We start from the raw sequence: 24,811 nt of genomic DNA on the forward strand, positions 1-24,811 counted from the left end.
TCCATCTCACTTTCGTTCAATTTAAAATAAATATCATCATAATCATCGTCAATCAAACAAGATATAATATAAAATATATCAAAGCCTGTTGATCTTGGATTCTAAATTTCTAATATAAATGAAGAATATAAAAACTGCCTAAAGTTGGAATGATTATAATTTTACTTATCTTGAGCTCCATTTAATTGCCCAGTACTCATCTTACTTCCCATAAAATGATATAAATTATATTAAAACTAATGCAAACTAGAATGAGTCACACAAATATTTGTACAAGGCTCGAATAAGTTGTGTTTTCATGGTTTGCATCCTTCCTACAATTTTTTCTTTTCAATAATTACAAAATCACGTTTCATGTTTTTAAAATAAATAATTATTGAATGAAAAGATGTTTGAGTTGGAAACCAAGTTGGCCATCCTAACAAATATGATTTATAAGTTAAACTATTTTTATTCATGCATTATACCTATTATATATATATATATATATATAAAAGAAGTGTGGAATCAAAATAAATCTCAGTCCATATTTTGGGCCAACCCAACCGATTGACACTCTCTCAATTCTATTCAACTAATTTGTAGCTACTAATAAAAAAATGGTGTAAGTGTTGGGGAATTTCATTGTTTTAAGTAAGTAATTGGAGGCTTAAGTTTAAACTCTTTTGTTCTTAATATTGTGTTTGTAATACTTTAATTATATTTATAAAGAAACCTATTTTGTAGCCCACAATGCGGCTCTTTCCATACAGTATTGTTTAAAAATATTACGTAACCCCTATTTGTTCCACTTACAAAGTGGCATGAAAAATCTAATGAGAATTAAAATTAACTTGTGATAGTAATTTGAAAAAAAGTAAATCAACATAAATTAAATTTTTAAATATTTAAAAATTAATGATAAAAACTAAAAAAGAATAAAGTTTAGTAAAAGAAATTAGTTTTTTATAACATGATAAATTAATATTTAAATTTCTATTAAAAAAGGTGTTTACATTTAATGGCTGATTATATCTTGTTTCTAATAAAAGAATACCTCTCTACAATAAAAAAGATTATGATAAAATAAGTTCCCCTTGTGACTATGTATACATTATATATATATATATATATATATATTAAATAACCATAAAATTACAACCCATGAAGCCTAATAGTCCATTGCTCGGCAAATAAGCGCCAACCATGAAACTAGTTAAGGATGTTTCATGAATTATGTTTCAAGAAACTTGATTCTTTAGTCAATGAAAATGTGAAGATTACATCAACGTTATTATCCCATTCGTAGTTGGGTGTCACTTACATTTCAACCTCCCGTTTGGTCTGTTTTGCCATCTTATTACTTTTATTCTACACATGCACTGTTAAATCTATTTTTTTTAATGTCTTCTGAAATATTAATATGTATATGAATTATATATTCAAATTTACATAAACTTATATTATTTATAAATTATAAATATTATAATTATAACTAGCTTTAAATTTTGTACATTTTGCTTAAGATGTTATATTTTTACATTGATATTGATAGATTGGGCAGATAACAAAAATTAATTACTTAATTTTATAATAAGCAATAGATAGATTATGAACATCAAGCATAAATTTTTTTTTTTTGGGGGCCAAAATCAAGCATAAAAATTTTATTATCGGCATTCTTGGTAATGTCTTCCAGTACCAAACCCGGAAAAGAACAACTCAACTCTCACTTTTGTTTTATTGATCAAAAACAAAAAACAAAAGAACACTTTGGTTTCTTTCGCTTGCACGCTCTATTTCTTTTTTGCCGCTGAAACCATGAAACCCACCGGCGCTCTTTCTTCACTTCGCTCTCTTCTTTCGGACGCCCTTTTCTCTCCAATGCTTCACTCTTCCAAACTCGGAACATCTGCTAGCCATTTTCTCATCAACCAAACACTCCTCATGCCACTTTTCTAGCTCTCTTCTCAACTAGTCTCAACCCATGTCAACATTTAGCAACTTTGCTCTGCATGAACTCACCCGCACCACCCCATTGCTGGGTTTACAACTCTACATCGTTGTTTTCGTTTTCCTCTTCATCTTCGTCGTTCTGGTGCTTCTGATCTTCCTCTGCATTCGCCGGAATCGAAGGTCCACCAATCCTAGTACTCGAGCCAGCCAGAGCTCCGGCGTAATTCCGTTGGTCTCCAAGGAGATCGTGGAGATCGAAGCCTTGGATCTTCTTGGTATTGAAGAGAAAAAGCTTAAGGTTGAAGGTCATGATCTGAGGAAGGAGGCGGAAGCCGAGGAGATCAATGTTGGATTTAGTAGAGGAAAAAAGGGCAGCGATGAGAGCGATAACGTGGACGGTCTGAAGATGGGGTGGGGCCGTTGGTACAGCTTGGCGGAGCTTAAGCTTGCGACACGTGGATTCGCCGACGAGAATGTGATCGGAGAAGGAGGTTATGGAATTGTGTACAGAGGAATTCTTCAGGATGGCTCTGTAGTTGCTGTGAAGAAGCTTCTAAACAACAAGTAGGTGAAATGTCATATTTTTTCCCCCTTACAAATTCAACTTTTTGAGATAGAACTCGAAAATTGTACGGTTCCTTGTTATCATCATAGCAGTTCAACGACTAGATTGTTAATTTTCCTTCTCCATATTTTCTTTTCTGAATCTGACAGTTAAGCCTTTAAGGTCATATATATATATATATATATATATGTTTGTGTTTCCTGAATTGTTGGCACTACATGCATGTTTGTTTGTTTGGACTTGCTGATATAAATCTACAATTTCTAGGAGAACTTTTAAATCATTGTGTTTGTCAACTTCAGATTACGAAATGGGCTCTTGTTTATGAAATTTAATTAGAAATTCTTGAGTTACCAACAGGAAAAGGAAATGAATTGACCAGTCGTGAATCTGGCATCTGCTTTGAGGGGTATAAGGAAAAGTGAAATTGGTCACTTTGTTCTTCTTTGTTTTGGCCTGCGTATAGAGTTGCTTTTCTTTTTTACTTTCAACTTTGGTTTACTTTATTATACTATTTGTAATTGCTTTATCTCAACTTTTACTTTATGCGAGATATCATCCTGAGATCTATGAAACTGATTGATTAGTCCTCTAATGGAGGAAAAAGTTTTACTTCGTCTTTATTTGAACTTCATAGACTAATAACTTCATAACTTCATATTCGTCTAAACAGCAACACGAAATGTGATAAGTTGAACCGTTTATTGACACTTGGATTATCTATTAAACATTGAAAGCCTTATAAGAATCTTTAGTGCAAAAGGATTGTTTCACATTTGGAAATGAAGTTCCTTCCTAAATAAGTGTGAATCCCTTTCCTGATAATCTTAATAGTAATCTCATGAAAAACGTTTTCATGTGCCTTAGCTCTATTGTTTGTAAATAGGGGTCAAGCTGAGAAGGAGTTTAAGGTGGAGGTTGAGGCTATTGGAAGAGTAAAGCATAAAAATTTGGTGGGTTTAATAGGATATTGTGCCGAAGGTGCTCAAAGGTATTATATATTCAGTCCACTTGTTCTTGATAAACTTTTAAGTAGACTCAGTTTACAAAAGATGGAACTAATTATTAATAGACATGCTTATTTGTTCGTTTATACTGGTTTGTCGACCATTCAGGATTCTCGTTTATGAATACGTTGAGAATGGAAACTTGGAGCAGTGGTTGCACGGTGAGGTAGGGCCTGCTAGCCCCTTAACATGGGATATACGTATGAGGATCGCCATAGGAACAGCAAAAGGGTTTGTGTTCTTCTAGGTTATTGTCTCTAGAATCTTAACAGACAAGCTGTCATGCTCCCTGATTGTTCAATTTGTGTCTGGTTTTACATTATGCAACAGGCTAGCCTATTTGCATGAAGGGTTAGAACCTAAAGTTGTGCACCGAGATGTGAAATCCAGTAACATTCTTCTGGACAAAAGATGGAATGCCAAGGTATCAGACTTTGGACTGGCCAAACTCCTAGGATCTGAGAAAAGCTATGTGTCTACACGCGTGATGGGGACATTCGGGTTGGCTTTTTCTGAAGCATCGAATTCATTTTATAACGAAAATTCTTACAGCAGCTAAGTTAGTCATGAAGAAACCTGAAAGCATGTCAGATTATGCTTATTTGAGAATGTATCATTTTTGCAGATATGTTTCACCTGAGTATGCTAGCACAGGTATGCTTAATGAAGGTAATGATGTGTATAGTTTTGGAGTTCTGCTGATGGAAATAATCACCGGAAGAAGTCCCATTGATTATTCTAGATCGCCGGCAGAGGTGATTCTAAATTTCTTTTTTCAAGTTCTTAGGAGCACTGTGGAATCCTATCTTCATTTTCATTTGATGTGCATTCAGATGAACTTGGTCGACTGGTTCAAGGGAATGGTGGCAAGCCGTCGTGGTGATGAGCTAGTAGATCCTTCAATCGAGATTAAACCCTCTCCGAGATCACTAAAGCGAGCTTTGCTGGTTTGTCTGCGCTGCATAGATATGGACGTCTGTAAGCGGCCAAAGATGAGTCAAATTGTTCATATGCTAGAGGCAGATGATTTCCCCTTTCGTTCCGTAAGCACCATGCAATTTCATTCTGGATGAGGTTTCATTACAATGAACAAGGTGTAAAATCTAATTAACATACTAGATATGGATCTAGTGTATGTGATAAGAAACCAAACAAATACATAAGTTAGAGTTGCACACCCGATTCAACCATAGTCACTAAGTTACATTGAGCTAGTTAACCTAGGTCTTCCTCTCTATACCGTTCTAAAGTTATGCTTTGGTGGGGAAGCACACAAAGTTAAGGTTAGAGAGGGGATCTAGCCTTTTTAATAATCCTCCACCCACTACAGACCTTGGTAAGGTTAATGTCCCACACTTTAGCCACTAACCAGACTTAATAGATTGTGTGTCAGGCCCATTAAGTATATGATCACATAACATAGTTGGGTTTTAATATTCTAGGGATCACCGGTTAACCCTTATCAAATCAGTAAGTAATTAATACGAGCCCACACATAAATTTCCAACATAAGGTTCATTTTTTTGAAGAGAAGTGTTTAGTAGAACAGAGTGAATTAATATTTCACCTATTGGAGAGCTTAAATAGTTAATTAGCTTTTTGACTTGTTTCATAGGAACTTCGGACAGCTAGAGGGAAAGATCCTGTGGCTTCTCCTACAGCTATTTGCAGCAAACTTTCATATCCACCAAAGCATGTGGAGTCAGTTGAGAGAACAAGATGGCGATGATTGCTTGTAACGTAGCTGATATGGAGATTCTGAACATCTAAATTTCATAGCCTGCTTTAGAACTCTAAACACCAATATTTTATGTCTGTCACTGTATGATGATCATGTGAAGACTTACTAGTCTTGTACAAATGTACCTCCCATGCCATATAACTTGGATTCCCTGGAACGATTTTAGATAAATTGATGAGAGAGATAACCATATAACGGTGGGCCTCATTTTTTTCAAACTTGGGTTCTTCTGTGTTTATCTCTTCCATTACTTTATTTGAAAACTACTGAGGGATCCAATTACAATATATATCCGTTTGCATTTCTAGAAGTTACAGACATAACTCCTTGTTGTATTGCATTGGTTAATTGATGAAGATAGTGTTAAGTATCTCGTTTAATTATATTGGACACCAACGTCGTTCATTTTTCTTCATGTATTATATAGGATACACATAATTTATTCACTTATAAAATATACTCTTCCGCCTTTATTTATAGGATAAAATTTTGGAGGTTTATTTGTTTCTATTTGTAAGATAAATTGTAAAATTTGGGGAGTATGAAATAATTTTACCAAACAATTTTTTTGCTCAATATGCTTTTATTGAATGTATGAAATAATCTGCTGTAAATGCTACATTCCCCAGTAAACTTTACCAAATAAGGTAGGCATTAAATAAGAGCAGCACTAAAAAATGAAAGTAGGTTTACGATATGAATTAGTTTAGTTAGTTTAATTGGTAGTTAAAAATTAAGTGATTTTTTCCTGTAAATAAAAAAACATGATTAATACTAATACTAATGTTACATGTTCACCATGTCTGTATCATATGTAACCTTAATAATTAGAAAAATTTTAAAAAATATATGAACTCTACAGATTAATAAATAAATCATTAAAATTATGGCATAATAAATGATTTTTTTTACATATATTATATATTTATAATTTACAAAAAAAATTAAATCTATTTAAAAAATTAAGAATGCTTGGATACACGAGAGCCAAAATTCAATCACAAAGTGACACGTGCATATCCAATCCGCGGCATCCCGCTTGCAAAGGGAGTTGAGAACTTGGAAGCGCCAAATCCAACCGCTTTTTAATATTCATCCTCGGGCGACGTCGATTCGTCCAAATTATCAATTATTAGTTATTCTCAAAAAAGGTCACGCCTTAACGGTCCGGCCTCGCACCAGATTCAATACCAGATTCAATTTCATTCTCATTTCACCGGTGAGACAGGGTCGCTCTGAATCATGGAGGAGAAGCTCGTTGGGAGGTTGGAATCTGCTGTGACGCGCTTAGAGTCTTTATTATCATCCGGATTCGCCTCCGGTGGTTTACCGAGAGATGCTGGAAACGCGGCTCTTTCTGGCGATGATGCTGCAGCGGATCCGTCAATTGTTGCATTCGGTGATCTATTGAGTCAATATGTTGGCGCTTTAATAACTGCTTCGGAGAAGATCGGTGGTCAAGCCTTGGACATTACAGTGATTATGCAGGAGGCTTTTTTGGTTCAGAAAGAACTTTTGATCAAGGTCAAGAGCACTCAGGTTAGTGCTTCCAGGACATTTCTATTCCTATTTTTTTTCCCTCAATGGATTTATTCTTCCGTAGAATGCATTGCTATATCTTCATCTTCTCCGGGTCCGCTGAGAAAATGTTAATCAGAATTTGTTGATTTTGGCGTGTCGTTACATTAACGGATTGAACATGTTATTTGATCAACGTGCAAGGTTTATTGCATCGTTAATGACAAAATATTAGTCCGTGCTAAGTACTTTGGTGGTAGGAGGTGTGTGATTGTTATTTTCTGTGTCAATAGCTTGGCAGCAAGCACAACTGATAGTAATGACGAGCTTGGTCGGTTGGAATTTCTATGTGGACCCAAATGTATGTGTTTATATGATTTTGCGATAGAACAATGAATCATGTAACTTTTCTGCATATTGGAGATGTCATTCCTGTGGGACAAAAGAGCTGTCACGTGACTTTCGTGATCTTTTGATATCATAACTTTGGCAAGTTCAATTGATAGTCAAGGCCAAGAAGAATAATGATAATAGAGGGTGAAGTTAGTTGTTGAAACTTGAAAGTAATCAGGGTAGAGTATTGTAGAGTGATCTTCTGTATATTTGAGGTAGCCTCTGATTAAATGATAATGTTTTCAGGTAGGATTTTGTGAAAAATAATTCCAAGACGTCTTATGAATTATGATCGACAGAAAAATGAATATATTGAAATCATAGTTCGTGCTGTGAGTATATATATACTTGCAGTCTAACCTTTTAATTTCTCAGAAACCAGACCCTGCTGGGTTGGCTGAATTTCTGAAACCACTGAATGGAGTTATCTCAAAGGCTGCTGCATTGACAGAAGGAAAGAGATCAGATTTTTTTAACCATTTGAAGGCTGCTGTTGACAGTCTCTCAGCCCTAGCATGGATTGCATATACTGGAAAGGGTTGTGGTTAGTGACGCCTCATTCTTTTCTACATTGAGTTATTATTTGCTTTTCAGAAAAAATAAACATTGAGTTATTATTTTCCTCTTTATTATTATTATTTGTTATTTCAAGGTATGAGCATGCCCATTGCACACGTGGAGGAAAGTTGGCAAATGGCTGAGTTTTATAGCAACAAGGTACTCTTTATTCATTCCAGAGGCCTGGTGATTTATGTTGGGTGAAATACCAGTCCTCTCCTTTTATACTGAGGGGAAAGGATTGAGGAGTTCTTTTAAGTGAAATAGGTTTTGTTCTTGATAATTCTAATGACTTTGGCCTTATTTTCTATTGAAAACCAATATATGCATGCTTATTTACATGTAGAGTGAAAAATTTGCATTAGCATAATGGCTGAGAAGGCAAACAAATATGGATCAGCTGGCTCAGTATTTAGCTGCATAGACAAATTAATAGGGATTCAAATTCTGTAATTCCACTTACTTTTGGTAACATGTGAGTTACAGAACAAAGTAAAATGATTTTGCTTCAACTTCCTAGACTTTACCTGGTGCTGTAGTTCTACATGTTGCTATTTCATAAGTCGGGAATATCTAATCCTGTTTTATTGTAATCAGGTTCTTGTAGAGTATAGAAACAAAGATTCGAATCATGTTGAGTGGATCAAAGCTCTTAAAGAGCTATATCTTCCTGGTTTAAGGGATTACGTGAAGACTTATTATCCTTTAGGCCCAGTTTGGAGTCGTACAGGACAAAGGATTGCTCCATCAAAAGCTCCTCCACCTTGTGCACCTGCTCCCCCAAATCCTCCTTCTGCTTCTCTCTTCAGTTCTGAATCTTCTCAGGCTTCATCCTCTAAGCCAAGAGATGGGATGTCTGCTGTTTTTCAACAAATAAGCTCTGGGAATGTCACTGGGGGTAGGTTATTCTCTTTCTAATTCCTGAATACATATTATGGCATAAAAACCAGAAACTTTTTTTAATAGGTCTAAGAAAGGTAACGGATGATATGAAGACAAAGAATCGCACACATGGAACTGGAATTGTTGGCAATTGCGCTAGTGAAAAAGAAAGTCGTCCAGTTTCTAATGCAACTGCTAAAGCAGGACCTCCAAAGTTTGAACTTCAAATGGGTCGCAAGTAGGTTTTTTTTAGTGCGCGCGCGCGGGCGTTTGGATTTTTGTCTGTGTCATGATTTCTGTTGTCTAAGCCAACCATTGTCTGCGGCCGTAGGTGGGTTGTTGAAAATCAAATTGGAAATAAAGACCTGGTGATTGGTGATTGTGATGCCAAACAATCTGTTTACATTTATGGATGCAAAAATTCTGTTTTGCAGATCCAAGGTAATAATGACCTTTTTACAAGCTTCTTTCCCTCCCCGGTTGGGGAGTTTGGAATATAGAAATATGATCTGTGGATTCTAAACTTATCACTTGGTAGAAAGTCTGCAAGTGACTTGATGACTTCTGAACAATTTGCAGGGAAGATCAACAATATAACTGTTGATAAATGCACAAAGATGGGAGTTCTATTTAAGGTTAGTGCGGAGTATGAGAAAACGAGATTTGATAATAGAAGTTGTTAGAATCAATTCATATTGGGGAAAACGAAAGCTCATTTTTCTGTTTTCAAAATGTAGGATGTGGTTGCAGCTTGTGAGATGGTAAATTGTAATGGGATTGAGGTTCAGTGTCAGGTACCTCTACTCCCTCTTTATCTTCTTTTTCCTTTCCATATCTTGCATTTATTTTTGGTACATCATGCTGTAGATGACATTACTGTGCCTAATACTATGACAGTGTGATCTTAGTATCGATAACGATACAGCTTTTTAGATACAGAGGAGCACATGATCCTCAATGAATAAAGACTTGGCGCATCCAATATGCCTTTAATTGTAATTGCGCTTGCTTTCACTTGTATAGGGTTCGGCTCCAACAATTTCGGTGGACAACACTTCTGGCTGCCAGCTTTATCTGAGCAAAGATTCTTTAGAAGTATCCATATCTACAGCCAAGTCAAGTGAGATCAATGTGTTGGTACCTGGTGCCGCATGTGATGGTGATTGGGTATGTTTTTTACTTTGCTGTTTAATATTCTGATGATTTATTTTGTTGAACCTTAAGCGAGGTTAAAAAGAAAAAACTTGAAATTTTTGAATTTAAGTTTGATGATTTTATATTTTAAAGCATGACAAGCCCTGTCTTCCTAAAATTGTTGAACTGTTTACTTAAAAGAAGATAAGATATTACAAGGGGAACCAGGCATGCCAAGGGATATGAATTACCAATTCCGTTGCAGGTGGAGCATGCTTTGCCCCAACAGTACTTCCATGTGTTCAAGGAAGACCATTTTGTAACTACTCCAGCTTCCCACTCTGGAGCTTAGATACATTAATTGGCACTTTGGAGTTCCATGGATCGCTGGCTGTCTGGTTTCAATTTTGTTTCTTTAATTCATTCGCAATCATATGAGCAGCTGTTATATATTCACGTCCAAGACTTTTTTGGACGTCCAGGTGATGTATGTGTGTCAAAAGTGTGTGTGTCGAAGTCTCACATTGACTAAAAGAAAAACTCTCCTAGTGTATATATACTAAGGAATGAAGTGGACTAATAAAATGAGTTTGGAGGAGAAATGGTTTCGCGCACATGAGATAAGTTAATACAGGGCAATCGCAGTTGAAATCAACCGATTCATCCCTCCTGGCATGAGTTCAAGAGGCACTAGGTTTTTTTTACTGAGTTATTTTTACAAAAAATAATTACCTCTTCCTCTTGTGTTCGTTTGTGGGGAACTGCCGGCACACCAGAATAATTCTTAAGAACAGTGTCCTGGACTCAAGCAGCTTGTAGTTCGCGTCTCCTGCTGATACCGCCAACACCAAGTAGACCTCGAGCATCTAGGAAACACATCCTTTGAATTTCATTTCTGCTGAAGTTTTGTAAAGTTCTTTTTTTTATGTTTTCTAAAAATAAATATAATAGAAAAAAAATAAGGACAAAGACTAATACCAAAATATATCAGAAGTATATGGATCAATAGTCATATTTTTTCAACTATAAATAACTTCCTTGATTTTGGGTTAACTACACAGAAAATAAAATTTAAGTAAACATATTGTCAGTGATGTATATCATGTTCCATGAGTGAATTAGTAGAACAATTATAACAAATAATTGAAAAAAAATAATTACATAATTTAAGAAAGCTCGTAATCAAGGGTAGAGACAGGGGAATCAGCAGGGCCAAGCCCCCTAATTTCTTAATTTTTTTTTTAGTAAAATGTAGGGGTCATAAGTTAGCACATTATAGAAATCTTGAAATATTAGATTGAATTCTCATTTCAATTCTTTAGTAGTTTTTTACGAATGTACAATCCAACTTTTGCAGTAGTTTGATATAGTTATTATATGATCTACTTATTTTTAACAAAATAATGTTACAATTGCTCTTAAAACATTAATATCATTTAATTTTGTTTTTATTTTATATTTAATAAAAAAAATTATGAGAATTATTACAAACAAACTGTATAAAGTATTGTAACAAAAATCTTAAAACATATTTAATAGAGAACATATCAATTGAAAGAATTAAATAGCAAATTCAATAAGCAAGTAATAGAGTTTTTTATATTGAAATGAACTTTAGATTCTAAATATGCATTTAAATTATTCAATGCTTATGGGGAAGATAAAATCTTTGCCAATTTAATGGTAGTTTATAGTGAGAAGAAATTTTCAAAAAGTTTATTGTAAACATGATAATTAATTATTCTTATGCCATCAAAAATTAATAAGCAAACTTAAAGAATAAAGATATATATATATATATGTTTATTTATATGTGTGTGTAAAATTAAATATAAATATATATAGGTTGAAATATCTATATTATGCTAGTGATATATATATATATATATATATATAAATATTTAATTTTTTTTATTATCATATACTCCCTTAGTCCTTATATATGAAAAGTATTTTAAAATCTTTTTTGTCCCTAAATATAAAAGGTTGGTAGTATTTTTTTAGTAAATAGACCATTATACCTTTATTAAATTGAAAAGAGGAAAAGATAAGCAATCTCATTAATTTACTTTAGAAAAAGAGATTCATTTTTTATTTATAATAATTAGAGACAAAATTAAAATGTTGTTATATTTTTAATTAGATAATCAACTTTATTAATTTATGTGATTCAATTAAAATATATATAAGGACGGAGCGTGTATGCTTTGTTATTTTGGCCCTCCTTAACAAAATTTTCTGACTCTACCCATGCTCATAATCGTTATAAATCATACGTGCATAAACAATGGGAGTTATTTCTCAAATTTGGCATATAATGCATAATAATAGCTCACATACAGGGTAGCCTAAAGTTTAAAACAGACCACAACATTCATAATTCATGACAAATTTTTTTTACCAGTTTGAGATCTGGTATGATGCATGATGGGAATAAGAGCATGGGTATTATTATTGTAATAATAATTAATAATTAATATTGGCATGTTTTGGATTGGTAATATTAGTGAAGTGTGTGTGCAAGTGCGTGCGTGCGCGTGCGTGTTAAGAATGGAGACAAGAGTTTGATGATGGTGCAGGCAAATGCTGGAGAAAACGGAGCTACGGGTCACTTGGTTATGTTGAAACGCCCTTTTGTCTTCAATTCCTTGTTCTCCCGCTTCCTTGCTTCCCTTCCAGCCTCTTCCTCCCCTCATTAACCGTCAGATAACAAGTGAGGTTGAAGCTGTGATCTCCTCATATATATATATATATATATATATATATATAAACCTTGTATGCCACTGGCATATAAAGTTATTGGCCATTTCATTATTTCTTAGACATGACTTGTTTGTTTTCTTAACCTTTGTTTTTTTTTTTTTCCTGATTGCTATATATAGTAAGAACTTTTTACAACAGATAATAAACGCATATCACTAGTTTATAACACTTAATTGGTAAGTGAGTGTATGTTTGCGTTATTTTTTTTTTTTTGGGTGGGATTGTGCACGTGTCCTTTTTTTGAGTAACGTGTGATAATGTATCTTCGCTCTGTGTGACCGTCACATGCGTTTTCTTTAATTTTTATACCTGTGTAAGACCAAGCACTTGGGTCATTTATGTGCCGTTACCAAAGCAAAAATAATCAATAAAATTAATAAAAGTTAGTTTAATTGATAAATATTTGGTTTATAAGTTACAAAGTTATGGATTCAAATCTTATTATAACACTGTTGATATAAAGACTTTGTTATTGGATGATTTATAAGTACAGTTATAAACGTTCTTTGAACTTAAAAACATGTCTTGATTTTGGTAAGTTTCAGAAAACTAACTCACCTCAACTTTTTTTATTTTTTGATAAAAAAAATCAGTAAGGAGCAAAATTAATGCAGGTTTAATAGACTAATACTAGTGTTAATAATTATTAAGAATATAATTGGGTAAATGAAATTTAAAGACCTAAAATTTTGGAAATTTTAAATAAGACCAAGGTTATCTGAAATTATAATTACTCTGAATTATGTTTTCCATACTCCGTGTGTGCTGGCTTTCAGCGTTACCTCCTTAATCCGTCATTCTTAAAATAGTCACGTCAACTAATAAGGCCCATTTTAACGAGTGCCAGAAAACTATGGACCTGCACCATAAGAATAAGATTATCCGAAAGCCCAAATCTGTCATTGTTGGCCCAAAGTTACAAGGAACTACAAAGAAAGCTGTCTTTGCTAGTCTCTCTCCTCCAACGGTCAGATAACTAGCCGTTGAGAAACTCAACGCCTCTAGACAAAATACCCAGCGTGGTGTCGTAGCTTACATTTGCTTTCGTCCTGAGACAAAACTCTCTTTCGCATGGAATCTCAATCATTTTTCCTTCTGCTTCTTCTTCATTTTCTCTCTCCTCCCTGTAAAACCACCTCTCTATCTTCTGCGTCTTCTCTGGTTCGTGCCACAGATATACCCTTCCGCTCTGAACGCTCGCATTGGACACTGCAGAATCGTCGCTCCAGCTTATGGATAGCTCCCTTGCAGACAGAATGTCAGATTTCTTACCAGACGACCTGTCCAGCCTTATGGATAAGCTCATAGGCATTGGTACGTTCTTCTTGCTGTTTTGGTTGTATCTCAACCTTATATATTCCGCTAGTTTCAATTTTGTGGCAACTAATTCTGAATTGCAATGCTTTAACTATTCTCATTTTGTCTTCTCTTATAATTTCAAAAGTGAAATCATGGTGCCTTGCGAATTTCTTAATTAATATGGCCTTGAAGGAATTAGGATATTTAATAAATGTTATTCTAGAACAGCCAAATTTGCTATATCTTATTTGTAACTGCGTTATATAAGCTCTCTTACGCATGTGTATGTCTTTGTTCTGCTGCTCTTTTGTAATTTGTTGTTTTGCTTGCTTATTCCCTGATGATTGTTTTTAAGAGAAGTTTTCAATGTTACACATCAAACTATATTTCATGTGAGCATAAAACATGGTTATTAGTTTTTTTAATTATAAGATCCAGATGATGACTCGCGAGCTTCTTGGCACAGCTTCCACTCTTATATTTCTTCTGAGGTAATCTGATACACAAGACAATGAATATCAATTTGACTAATGAATATAGAAAATGTTTATCTGTATTGGCAGGAATTAGAATTAGTATTAGCTCTGGACCAGATTTCCTTCTTTATGTGGCTTCGCAGCTTTGATTTCCATGGGATGTTGGATCACTCTGTTTCAGTCATGTTTCATGTTATGCAAAGAGGTCATCATCATGTATTTTTACTACCTCATTATGGTTTTTTTGTTATCTACAAAATCAGAAATCCACACTCGCCCAGAAAAAAGAAAGAAATAATTTAATATGGTCATACAGAAAAGGTTTGGAAGAGCCATTTCTTTTAAACGTCCAACTCAATGAAGGTACACCCCCGGGTGGAAGTTCATCCTCAAAAATAATTGAATAAGTACAACCTACTATCATAGCTTATGTTGTTGCTTTCTGTAATGAGATGTCTTGGTATCTTTCTTTCAAGGGACTCAGAACTTTGCATGTCAGCTTTTGCTGCTTTATGCCAAGAAATATTAGAAGGGGAAAGAAATTCATTTAATATTTAGATCTCTATAAGCACAACTTGTACTTATTTGATTTTAGCTGTCACTTGCTGACAATGTATGGAATAAACTTATCTCTCAATGAAGCCTTTTTATGCTTTATCTTTTTTTCTTGAACTAGAGGATGAGTGGTGAAAATTTTTCAAATGTGCCTGTGCACATGCTTGCCAGATATTGTGTAATACATTTTAATGTTGTGCCTCTGTTTTGAACTTAGATGGAAATGTAAATACTTTTGAAACAATAATTTTATCTGGGGAAAATCTTGTGCTCAAAATTATGTAAATAGTTCTTGTTCATGTGTGCCCAATCTTGCTATAAATGGGTCGGCGTATCCAGACTTTCAAGCATGGTTTCATTCATGTTCATAATTAAATGTTCATGGTATTACAGACTTTGTAAACATGATATTTTGCTCATTTTAACAGGTTAATGATATTGTTGGGACATTAGCTCTTGGACATTATCATGGTGTAGATACTGTTGCTGCAATTATAATTTTGGCACTGGTAACTTTCCTTCTTTTCTTGGTAAGACGCTGAGAGCCCCCATCCAAATTCTCATGTTAGAATTTTGCTTCTTTATTGCCTTGTTTTGCGATATGACATGACAAATTTGAAATTCTGGATTCTGGACTTTGGTGCAGGGCTTTAAGAAAATGATGTCAGGATTGCTGGAGTCAAATGGATTCGGATCATGTACGATATATCGCTAAAGTAGATAATCATCACCATTTGTTTTATCTAATGATTAAAAAAAAGAAGGATGTATAAAAAGACTTTTCATTCACAAAACATATAATCATATTTTATATTTTTAATAAAATTATTTTTATCACTAATATGAATAATTTATATTTAATTTATATCATCCAAATTTAATTTTAAAATGTAATGTAGACATTCAAATTGAATATTATTTTTTAAAAATTTTTAAAAAATTAATTATATAGTCTTGAAATTTCAGATAAAATGATAAAATTTTATAATTTTTTATTTGATAAATATAATATGAAAAATAAAGATAATCTTTTGGAATTGTCTAAAAATATTTTTTAAAAAAATTACAAGTTAAAAATTTAAATTTTGAACCATTCAGTGTATATTTAGATAATTAATTTATAAAAATTATTAAAATTTTAATATTAAATTTAAACAATATAAATTAAATATAAATTGTCCATATTAGTGAAACAACTTTATTAAAAATATAAAATATGATTGTGTGCTTTGCGAATGAGAAGTCTTTTTATTCACCTCTCTTTTTAGCTATTAGATACAATGAACGGTGATAATTATCTACTTCCCAACCACTACACAAAGTGATAATGCACATGATTTGAATCCAGAGTCAAATGTGTTTGGACCAATTTTTGTAAAGCTTTTCAGGCCCTTCATTTCAAGTACAGGTACTTAGTCTGTACCGGTCTCGCTTGACCCAATATTATCTTGATCTCATTGAGATGGGTCTCATCCTGATTTAAAAACAATCGAGACGGGATTTGATGGGATGAAACAAGAAAGGAATTCGGGATGAGATGGGACACGGGTCTTGAATATTATATGTATATATATATATATTATTTTTTATATTAATTATATTAATATAATTTATACTTGTATTAATTATATCAATTATAATTTCAATATGTGCAATTTTTATTTAAAATTAAATTTTTTATATTGATAATTTTAATGACATAGAGTAAACAGGCTGAGATCTTTTTTTATCATATATTAATTATATTAATACAATTTATTTTTATTTATATCTATTTAATAAATTTTATTTATATCGTATTTATTGCTTTATTTTTGAAAAAGTAATCAGCTTAGCATATCTCAACTGAAGTAGAAAAATAATGATTTGATGTTATGTTTGGCTTGCTTGTTGTTGCTACTCTGATAACCTAGAGATAACTTATGATTAATGTAATTCAATAATTTATTTTAAATTATTGTGATTTATGTACTTGTATTGTTTTAATTTTAAACTTTATATATTATATGATAAAATTTTAATAAATGTTACTATTTAAATTTTTTTGACATTATCCGATTTATTGAGACGGTGGGGCATCCCAATCTCGTCCCAATTCCTAACGGGATGGGATAAAAATTCAGTTTCAATCTTTTTTCGGGATACAACACTCCTGTTCTGTCCAGTAAACACTCTTAATTTCAAGGTTTGTACTATTATTGTTTGGTGTGTGGCTAGAAAGATTGTAACATCTCAATTTAAATTTTAATAGCTAATTTGGGTCAATAAAAATTTTAAAAAATATTTAGAGGTAAGCAAATTAGTAGGAGATGATTGTTAAATCTAATTAGGATATAATTCTAAATTAAAATTTAAAAAATTAATTAATTAATTAATTAAAAAATATTAAATTATTATTATTATTATTAAAAAAAAGAAAATGTATAAAAAGAAGAAGAAGAAGAAGAAATGGTGCTTTCGGCGCCTCCCACGGCAATCATGACATATATATATTATAATAAAAAAAGGAAAAAAACAGAAGAGAGAGGAAAGAGGAAACTGTGAACACTGTATTTTGTCCGGTATTTTTTTAATTTAATAATGAATAATCAAAAATATAAAAAAAATAAAATTTAATCCTTTTTCAAGATTATATTTTCAAAAATAAAAATTTTGTTTAAATCTTTTAAAATCTCTCCCAAATTATCCTAATCATTCAAAAATATTAGGAGTCAATTTTTAAAGGTTAAATTTTCTCTTCTTAAATCTTATTATTTTTCATTTTTTTAAAAATATATATTACAAAATTAGATTTTTTTCTCTCTCCTCTAATCTGAAAAAAAAGGGGGACAAAAGAGGCATAAAAGAAAGAGAGGGAGAAATGGGGCGGGTGAAAATCTTCACCCAGCCCAAATTTGCTTTCAGCTGCTAGCAGAGAAAGGAAAAGCAGTGGGAAAAGTTTACCCGGCGCATCAGAAGGAAGAAAGAACATGAAAGTAGAACACAGCCAGACGCAGACATGCACGCACATATACTTTTGGCCATACAACAGAAACAGCAGAAACAGGGACACGAAACACCAGCAAAGCAGCATGCGTAGCAGGAAAAAAATAGAGCAAAAAAAACATAGTCAGGCACGCTGAAGAAGCACACACACAGAGATAGAAACAGAAGAAGCAGAGGCGTGCGCTGAAAAAACTGAAACACACAGAAAGGTAGCCATGCACTCACGTACACAAAATAGCAGAGAAAGCAGACGTTACAGCAAGGAAAAAGTGAGATGAAACAGAGCAGAAAAGCTTCACAGAGAGAACACGCGAACATGCAGCATAAAAAGAGAGAGACGCAGAGCAAACAAGGACAGCCCCAAAACTTCGGCCACATAGCAGAAAAAGAGAGCCAGAGATGCAAGAAGGAGAAGACGCTGAGAGGAAGAGCAAGAAAAGAAGAAAGAGAGAACCAGAAGCAATAAACGGAGCGAGTCTGAGAGAGGAGGAAAAGGAAAGAGGACAGAAGAAAAAACAGAGCACCAAGACGTGACCGCAGATGCAAAAAACCAGACGGAGAAAAAGAAAAAAACTGGAGCACAGAGAGCACGAGAAACAGGAAGGAGACTGAAAAAAAGAGAGAGCTGGAGATGTACACATGAGATGACAGTAGAAAAGGAGAGAGGAGAAAAACTGAAGGAAAAACAGAGCATGGGAGGCGAGAATGAACGAGAATGAGGCGGAGGCAGAAACTAAAGAGAAAATACCAGCGAAGAAGAAGTAGAACAAAGAAAATGCAGAAAACCAGACGAAAGACCGAAATTGGAGGAGGAAGAGAGTACGAGGCACAGAAGGAAAACTGAAAAAAATAGAGCATAAAGGAGACCGAGGAAGAGAAGAGAGGTACTGAGAAAGAGAGCCAAAAACGAGATCGAGAGAAAGAAGAGACTGAGATCAGAGGGAGAGAACTTTGAAAGAGTCTTCTGGCGGACACCCATAAGAGCTGTTAGGTGATTGGTCCATTGACTGGGAGATGTAGAAGGGAAGAGACCGAGAGAATGGGAAAGAGATTGAGGGGGGCTGGATAATCCGAAGAGATTTAGGAGAGCTTAGAGAGAGAGATTGTGAAATATTTCTGGGATAGAACATGAGAGAACCAGAGAGGGCATCAAAGAATTTTGTGAAACTATTTCTCTGGGTCTGCCTCTCCTCTTCCTGATAAGCACCTGGTAACGTGTTTTCTATCTTTACTTATGATTCTAGAATTATCCTATTTTATTTTATGCCTTGTCAAGCTATGTGGGTTATGATTAATGTTCACAAATTGAAAAATGGAAACATTAAAGTGACTAGTTGCCTTATGTGTGATCCACCTTGCTTCCCTTTAAGTTTATGTGATTGTTGTTTTAAAGGAAGAATGTTGCTGCTTCATTTATTTATTTTTCTTCCTTTTGAATATCTTTGAAACATTAAGCCAAATATCTAAGATTATGTGGCCAAAATAAAAAAAAAGAGCCTGTGAAAATATTGATAATTTGTGAGGTTGATTGGGGTTTGGAGCCATATCTGTCATGGTTATGATCTTGCTAAAAGTTTATGCCAAATCTAATTTTTTTTTAGAATATATCCTCAAGTCAAAAGAATAACAAATTATCAAATTAATTATTCTTTCCATTGCCTTTATTGCATAAATTGTTTAGCCAACTATAATATTATGCACCGATTGCAAATACAAATATTTTGGTTATCTATTTGTCGTGTGAGATTTTAAGAATCTCTGTAGGCATTAGAATGATTTTATACCGTGTAAATCAATAAGATTTCACAGGCATAAGGATCAATCTTATAATAAATATTTAAGTCTCATGTGAGATTTTAAGAATCTTCGTAGAGACTTAAATTAATCACATTATCATGTGGGATAATATATCCCCGTAGATATCGTGATTCTCAATTTGTATATATTACATAAACAAATTTTTGTAAATAAAATAATAAATGTTTTTATGATTTTAATTAATTAAATTAATAAATTTGAATTATAATCACATTTTCTAATTAGATCTTTTGGTCATGTGAGGTTTTTGAAACTCTGTAGACCTTTAAGATAATCGTACTACCGTGTAAGTCAATAAGACTTCGCAGGTATAACGATTAAGATTTCTATAATAAAAAAAATATATATATGTGTTATATAATTACACATTAAAATATATTCAAAGTGAATATTATTTAATCATTTTATCGTGTGAGACTTTGAATCTCTACAGATATTCAGGATAATCTCGTATCGTGCAAATCAATGAGGTTTCACAGATACGAGAGTAAAACTTATATGTTAATATGGGTTCTAAAGGCCCACCATTAAATTAACTCTCCTTTTATAATTCAAATTAATAATTTATTTAAGTTTCATGTGATGTTTCAAGAATCTCCGTAGAGACTTGAATTAATCACCTCATCGTGGGGATAATAAGTCCCTGCAGATGTAGTGATTATCAATTTCTATAATAAATAAATAATTTTTGTAAATAATCATATAATACACAATTTAGAAAAATTAATTAACCAAATTAATATGTTTAAATGGTAATCATATTTATCAATTATATCTTTTAGTCATGAGAGATTTTTGAATCTCTGTAGACTTATAAGATAATCGTATTATCGTATAAGTCGATAAGACTCTGCAGATATAACGATTAAGTTTTTAAAATACGTATAAATTATATATTAATATAATCACATTAAAAATTTAAATAAATTTAATTCCTTTATCGAGTGAGATCTTGTAATCTCCGCAGATATTTAGGATAATCATATTACCGTATAAGTTAATAAGGCTTTGCAGGTATGATGATTAAGAACCTTTAAAATATGTATATACACACTTAAAATATATTTTTTTTAACACTTAAAATATACACAAGAATATAAATCAATAAATTAAATTGCCAAACTCTGTTATCGTGTGAGATTTTAGAATCTCCGCAGATATTTAGAGCAATTGCATTATCATATGAACCAATTAGGTTCTGCAGGTACTGTGATTAAATCCTCAATCATAAAGAAAAATAATTTTAAACCATTTCCTTTCTTTATTCCAAAAATTCAAAAATGGAGAAAATAATTAAAATTAAATTACCTTTTGTAATTTAAAACACACATATCAAAATTTCAGAAATGGTTTTATTTGCAAAATGGTGAATTATTTCTAATTAATTTCTCTTCAAAAAATATTTTCATCAACAAACTTTTGAGCCTGAACTACGTGGACTTTGATCCCTATCACAGGGTACGTAGGCCTCAGAGTCAGATTCTGAGTCAAGTCCGTCCTCCCTCGTAAATAAATAAACATTTCTCACTCAATTATCATCATTTTTATATCAGACACATGAATATAAAAGGGATAATTAAAATAATTTTAAAACCATATTAATAGAGCACAACAAACTTCAGGTAACCGTTCTCACGAACGGGTGTTGTGGGGTGCCTAACACCTTCCCCACACTCAACCGACTCCCGAACCTATTCTCTGATTTCGCAGATCACCCTTATCCTCCTTTTAATCGGTTTCTCGAGATTTACCTCAAAATCTTGGTGGCGACTCCTCATTCTATCCGGTTCCCGCCGTGAAGGCCGGGACCTCCGCTCGCGCGCCGTCCGTGTCGCATTTTTTCGGGTGCGACAGAAACAATAAAAAAATATGTGGGACCCGCAGTATTTTTTTTTATAAAACCACCCTCTTTCCTTCGTTTTTTCATTTCATTCCTGTACGCGAGCTGAGGCAAAGAGCGAGCCAGAGAGCGAGTGACATTGACGGAGAGGCTGACTGATTTAGAAGGTGAAGCTCCATAATAGGATACTTCATATGAGATTTTAAGTATTCTAAGATTAGGTAAGTATTCTAAACATTTTTCTTAGTCATCTTTTCTCTTTGATTTCTAATTTTGTGGTGGTAGAAAATTTAGGATTTGAAAGAGGGATGAATTTATGTTGAATAAATATGATTTTTGAGGTTGTTAATAGTGTAATAAATATTTTAGAGTATTATTTTGTTAATAGAATTGGAATTTGAGGCATTTGAGTTTATCCCTAGATTTCTATGGGTAGATTTTTGGTTAAATCTGAAAATATAAATTGATTTATTGATATTTAGATGATTATTTGAGATGAGAAATAAATTATTATGGCTATAGAATAATGATTCTAGGCTTGAAATCAAGTTTGTAATTTTTGGGTATTTTTATGTGCGAATTTTTGGAATAAAAAGAGAAATTTTGATATTAGAAAAATATTTGAATGAAATTATTGTGAAGGAGACTATTGAACCAAGTAGATAGGTTCAAATACATGAAATTAAATTTTAGAATTCAAGAGACTAAGACTAATTTCTTAAAATAAATAAATAAATATAAAATAAAATAAAATAAATACTTAGGTGTTAGAGTATGAGTGAAAATTGTGTTAATAATATTATTGACACATTAGATATGATTAATTGTAGATTAATTTTTTTTTAACACCATTCAAGCTTTGGAAAGCTTTGGAAGTGTTGTAACTTGAGGAGTAACCTTTGACCTCTCAAAGGTTGAGATAACAAGGGAAAATCTATTTTATGCATTTGTATGTTAATTAATTAATTATGTTGGTGAAACAAAAGAATATATATATATATATATATATATCTAAATTTGAAATAGTTGTTTGTAATGCATGTGGCTTTGTTGAGACCTTATGATTTGTAACCAAGTTAATTGTGACTTGGTATAAGTAATGAGATTGATATTGATGATGATGTGCACAATCTTGACTAGAAATTATGAATTATATATATGAGTTTTTAAAATGTATTTTTTTTATTAGTATGATCATATGGCAGGAGTTCGTCTTAGTGAAAGAGTTAGCGATTACACAAAATCCATATGGTACTTGGCTATTAACCGATAATCCTAGGGATTATAGTCGCTACTTACCTTATAAGGTACTGTAGCATTGTTCCTATTAAGAGACTTGACCCTACTGGCCTACCTGGAGTTTTGGGTAGAGCTAGTTTTGGGTATGACATCCCATAGTGTGTGATTTGAGGAAAACCGTGTTCATAAGTGAGTAAGGTAACCCTGGCCTGGTAGCCCCTCATGATATGATTAAGGCTTTAGGTAGTCTCACCACATGGATGATCCCTTCCGGTTGTTGGCCCACGGATTTCATGTCAGAGGAAATAAGGGGGGATATAAGGAAGAGATTGATCATGCATATTATTATTATCATGCCATTTGAGTGATTGATGGCTATGTTGAGAATATGATTATAATTGTAGAAATAAGAACATGTAGTAATTATGCGAATAATGTATATGTGGCTATTTGTACAAATTTTATACTTGACTTTATTCTTGAAATTATTTACATGAGTTAAATGTTAATGTGATTAACATGTTATTAATGTGATTATTTGAATGGTCACCTTGATAAATTTATTGGTCCCTTGCATTCATGATTAATTATCATGCATTTGTATAACTTAGATATACCTTGGTTACTGAGTGGTTGTACTCACCCTTTTCTTTTAACATATTACAGGAGCCAACTCATTAGAGAAGAACAAAAGAAAGGAGCATTAGGCAGAGAAAGACATTTTGGGCCTTTGAGAATGTGTTTTGATGTTTGTATTATAGTAATGGGCCAAAATATTTGTCCAAGTAAAAATAGTTATTATCATACTTTCGCATATGTTTAATTAAATGATATGAATTTTTTAAATATTTTAAAGACTTGGGATCCCTTTGTATTAAATAGTTTGTAAAAAAAAATACATGTTAAGAATTCATTTAGGTTAATCTCATAATGAATAATCTATTTGGGTTAGTTATTGACTAACCATGATTAGTATGATGATTAAGTCCTAATTTAGGATGCTCATTACAAAGATAACTGTTTTTTTTTAAAAAAATTGATAATTGATTATCATGTTTTGGCAATTATTTTAAATTTTTAGTTGTTTCTATTCCTTTTTTATTCTAAAAATCTTTTTCTTTCACGTTTATTTTATTTTTCGTTCCTTCCCATTTCGCACTAAAGCATTTAGTCAACAGATAGCAAATTATATTTTTTTTCTTTATGCCATATATTATCGAGCTAAAGTAATTAGCAGAAATGTTGATAAAATCCATGCCTGGGATGTGCACAAGGACTTGATTATGGTGCCAGTGAACTCAAAATACTAAGAAATATATTTCATTTGTGAAAGAAATATGTTTCTGCAACTATTCCTTTTTTATTTATTATTATTTCAATGCAGATATGATGATTTTTTTTTTACTCTAAAAATCTTTTTCTTTCATGTTTATTTTATTTTTCGTTCCTTCCCATTTCGCACTAAAGCATTTAGTAATTCTAATTTTTTTTCCTTTATGCCATATATTATCGAGCTAAACTAATTAGCAGAAATGTTGATAAAATCCATGCCTGGAATGTGCATGAGGACTTGATTCATGGTGCCAGTGAACTCAAAATACTAAAATATATTTCATTTGTGAAAGAAGTACAATTTTCAATTATTTTTACTTTAGGTTTTAAATTATTTGCCATTTAGTTGTTTAGTTATTTTTTTAATGTATTTACAGTTGAAAGAAGATTGCTCATCAAGTGCATCGACAGTCACGATTTTTAATGTATTTTACAATTATAAGCGCATATATATAATTCAACATAAACATTTATGCATGCATATTGTAATATCTCAAAATTTAACTCAAAATTAATTAAGAGTTAATTAAAAATAAATAAGTAATTTTAAAAGAATATTTATATAGAAATAATTTTAATTAAAAAATTATTATTAAATTTAATTTATATTAAATTTTAAGTTATGATTTTATAGTAAATAAAAATAAAAATAATAATATTATTAAAAAAAGGAGGAAGAAGAAAGAAAAGGAAAAAAATAAAATAAATAAAACAAGAAGGGGATGGGGACATTCATTGTGCGCGCGCGCTAGAGATATATATTTATATAAA

The 24,811-nt window shown here is 32.4% G+C and overlaps 2 protein-coding genes and 1 long non-coding RNA gene across 3 annotated transcripts; all 3 read left to right on the forward strand.

Moving 5' to 3' along the window:
* The first annotated feature begins 1,778 nt into the window (after positions 1-1,778).
* Positions 1,779-5,657, forward strand: LOC129292831 (probable receptor-like serine/threonine-protein kinase At4g34500). Its single transcript, XM_054930487.1, has 7 exons — positions 1,779-2,499; positions 3,387-3,491; positions 3,616-3,738; positions 3,838-4,008; positions 4,133-4,262; positions 4,341-4,550; positions 5,123-5,657. Exons 1-7 carry the CDS (start codon positions 1,967-1,969, stop codon positions 5,234-5,236), a joined length of 1,386 nt encoding a protein of 461 aa, XP_054786462.1. The 5' UTR covers positions 1,779-1,966; the 3' UTR covers positions 5,237-5,657.
* A 686-nt stretch (positions 5,658-6,343) lies between these two features.
* On the forward strand, positions 6,344-10,362 carry LOC129292830 (cyclase-associated protein 1-like). The gene is made up of 10 exons (XM_054930486.1): positions 6,344-6,787; positions 7,535-7,703; positions 7,812-7,876; positions 8,315-8,615; positions 8,684-8,837; positions 8,931-9,040; positions 9,179-9,234; positions 9,337-9,393; positions 9,623-9,766; positions 9,999-10,362. Exons 1-10 carry the CDS (start codon positions 6,491-6,493, stop codon positions 10,083-10,085), a joined length of 1,440 nt encoding a protein of 479 aa, XP_054786461.1. The 5' UTR covers positions 6,344-6,490; the 3' UTR covers positions 10,086-10,362.
* Positions 10,363-13,557: 3,195 nt separating this feature from the next.
* On the forward strand, positions 13,558-15,714 carry LOC129292091 (uncharacterized). Its single transcript, XR_008588857.1, has 4 exons — positions 13,558-13,810; positions 14,359-14,476; positions 15,255-15,356; positions 15,473-15,714. It is a non-coding gene; the product is annotated as an uncharacterized LOC129292091 (long non-coding RNA).
* The last annotated feature ends 9,097 nt before the right edge of the window (positions 15,715-24,811 follow it).

This window comes from Prosopis cineraria, unplaced genomic scaffold (assembly GCF_029017545.1).
Source record: "Prosopis cineraria cultivar Desert tree isolate PC_DT_omini unplaced genomic scaffold, ASM2901754v1 PC14, whole genome shotgun sequence".
In the NCBI taxonomy this organism is placed as follows: Eukaryota; Viridiplantae; Streptophyta; class Magnoliopsida; order Fabales; family Fabaceae; genus Prosopis; species Prosopis cineraria.

Coding starts and splice junctions, on each gene's coding strand:
- LOC129292831 (XM_054930487.1), top strand. CDS start 1,967: ATGTCAACATTTAGCAACTTTGCTCTGCATGAACTCACCCGCACCACC. Junction 2,500..3,386: donor AAGAAGCTTCTAAACAACAA/GTAGGTGAAATG, acceptor GTTTGTAAATAG/GGGTCAAGCTGAGAAGGAGT. Junction 4,009..4,132: donor CGCGTGATGGGGACATTCGG/GTTGGCTTTTTC, acceptor TCATTTTTGCAG/ATATGTTTCACCTGAGTATG.
- LOC129292830 (XM_054930486.1), top strand. CDS start 6,491: ATGGAGGAGAAGCTCGTTGGGAGGTTGGAATCTGCTGTGACGCGCTTA. Junction 8,616..8,683: donor CTCTGGGAATGTCACTGGGG/GTAGGTTATTCT, acceptor TTTTTTTAATAG/GTCTAAGAAAGGTAACGGAT. Junction 9,394..9,622: donor GGATTGAGGTTCAGTGTCAG/GTACCTCTACTC, acceptor TCACTTGTATAG/GGTTCGGCTCCAACAATTTC.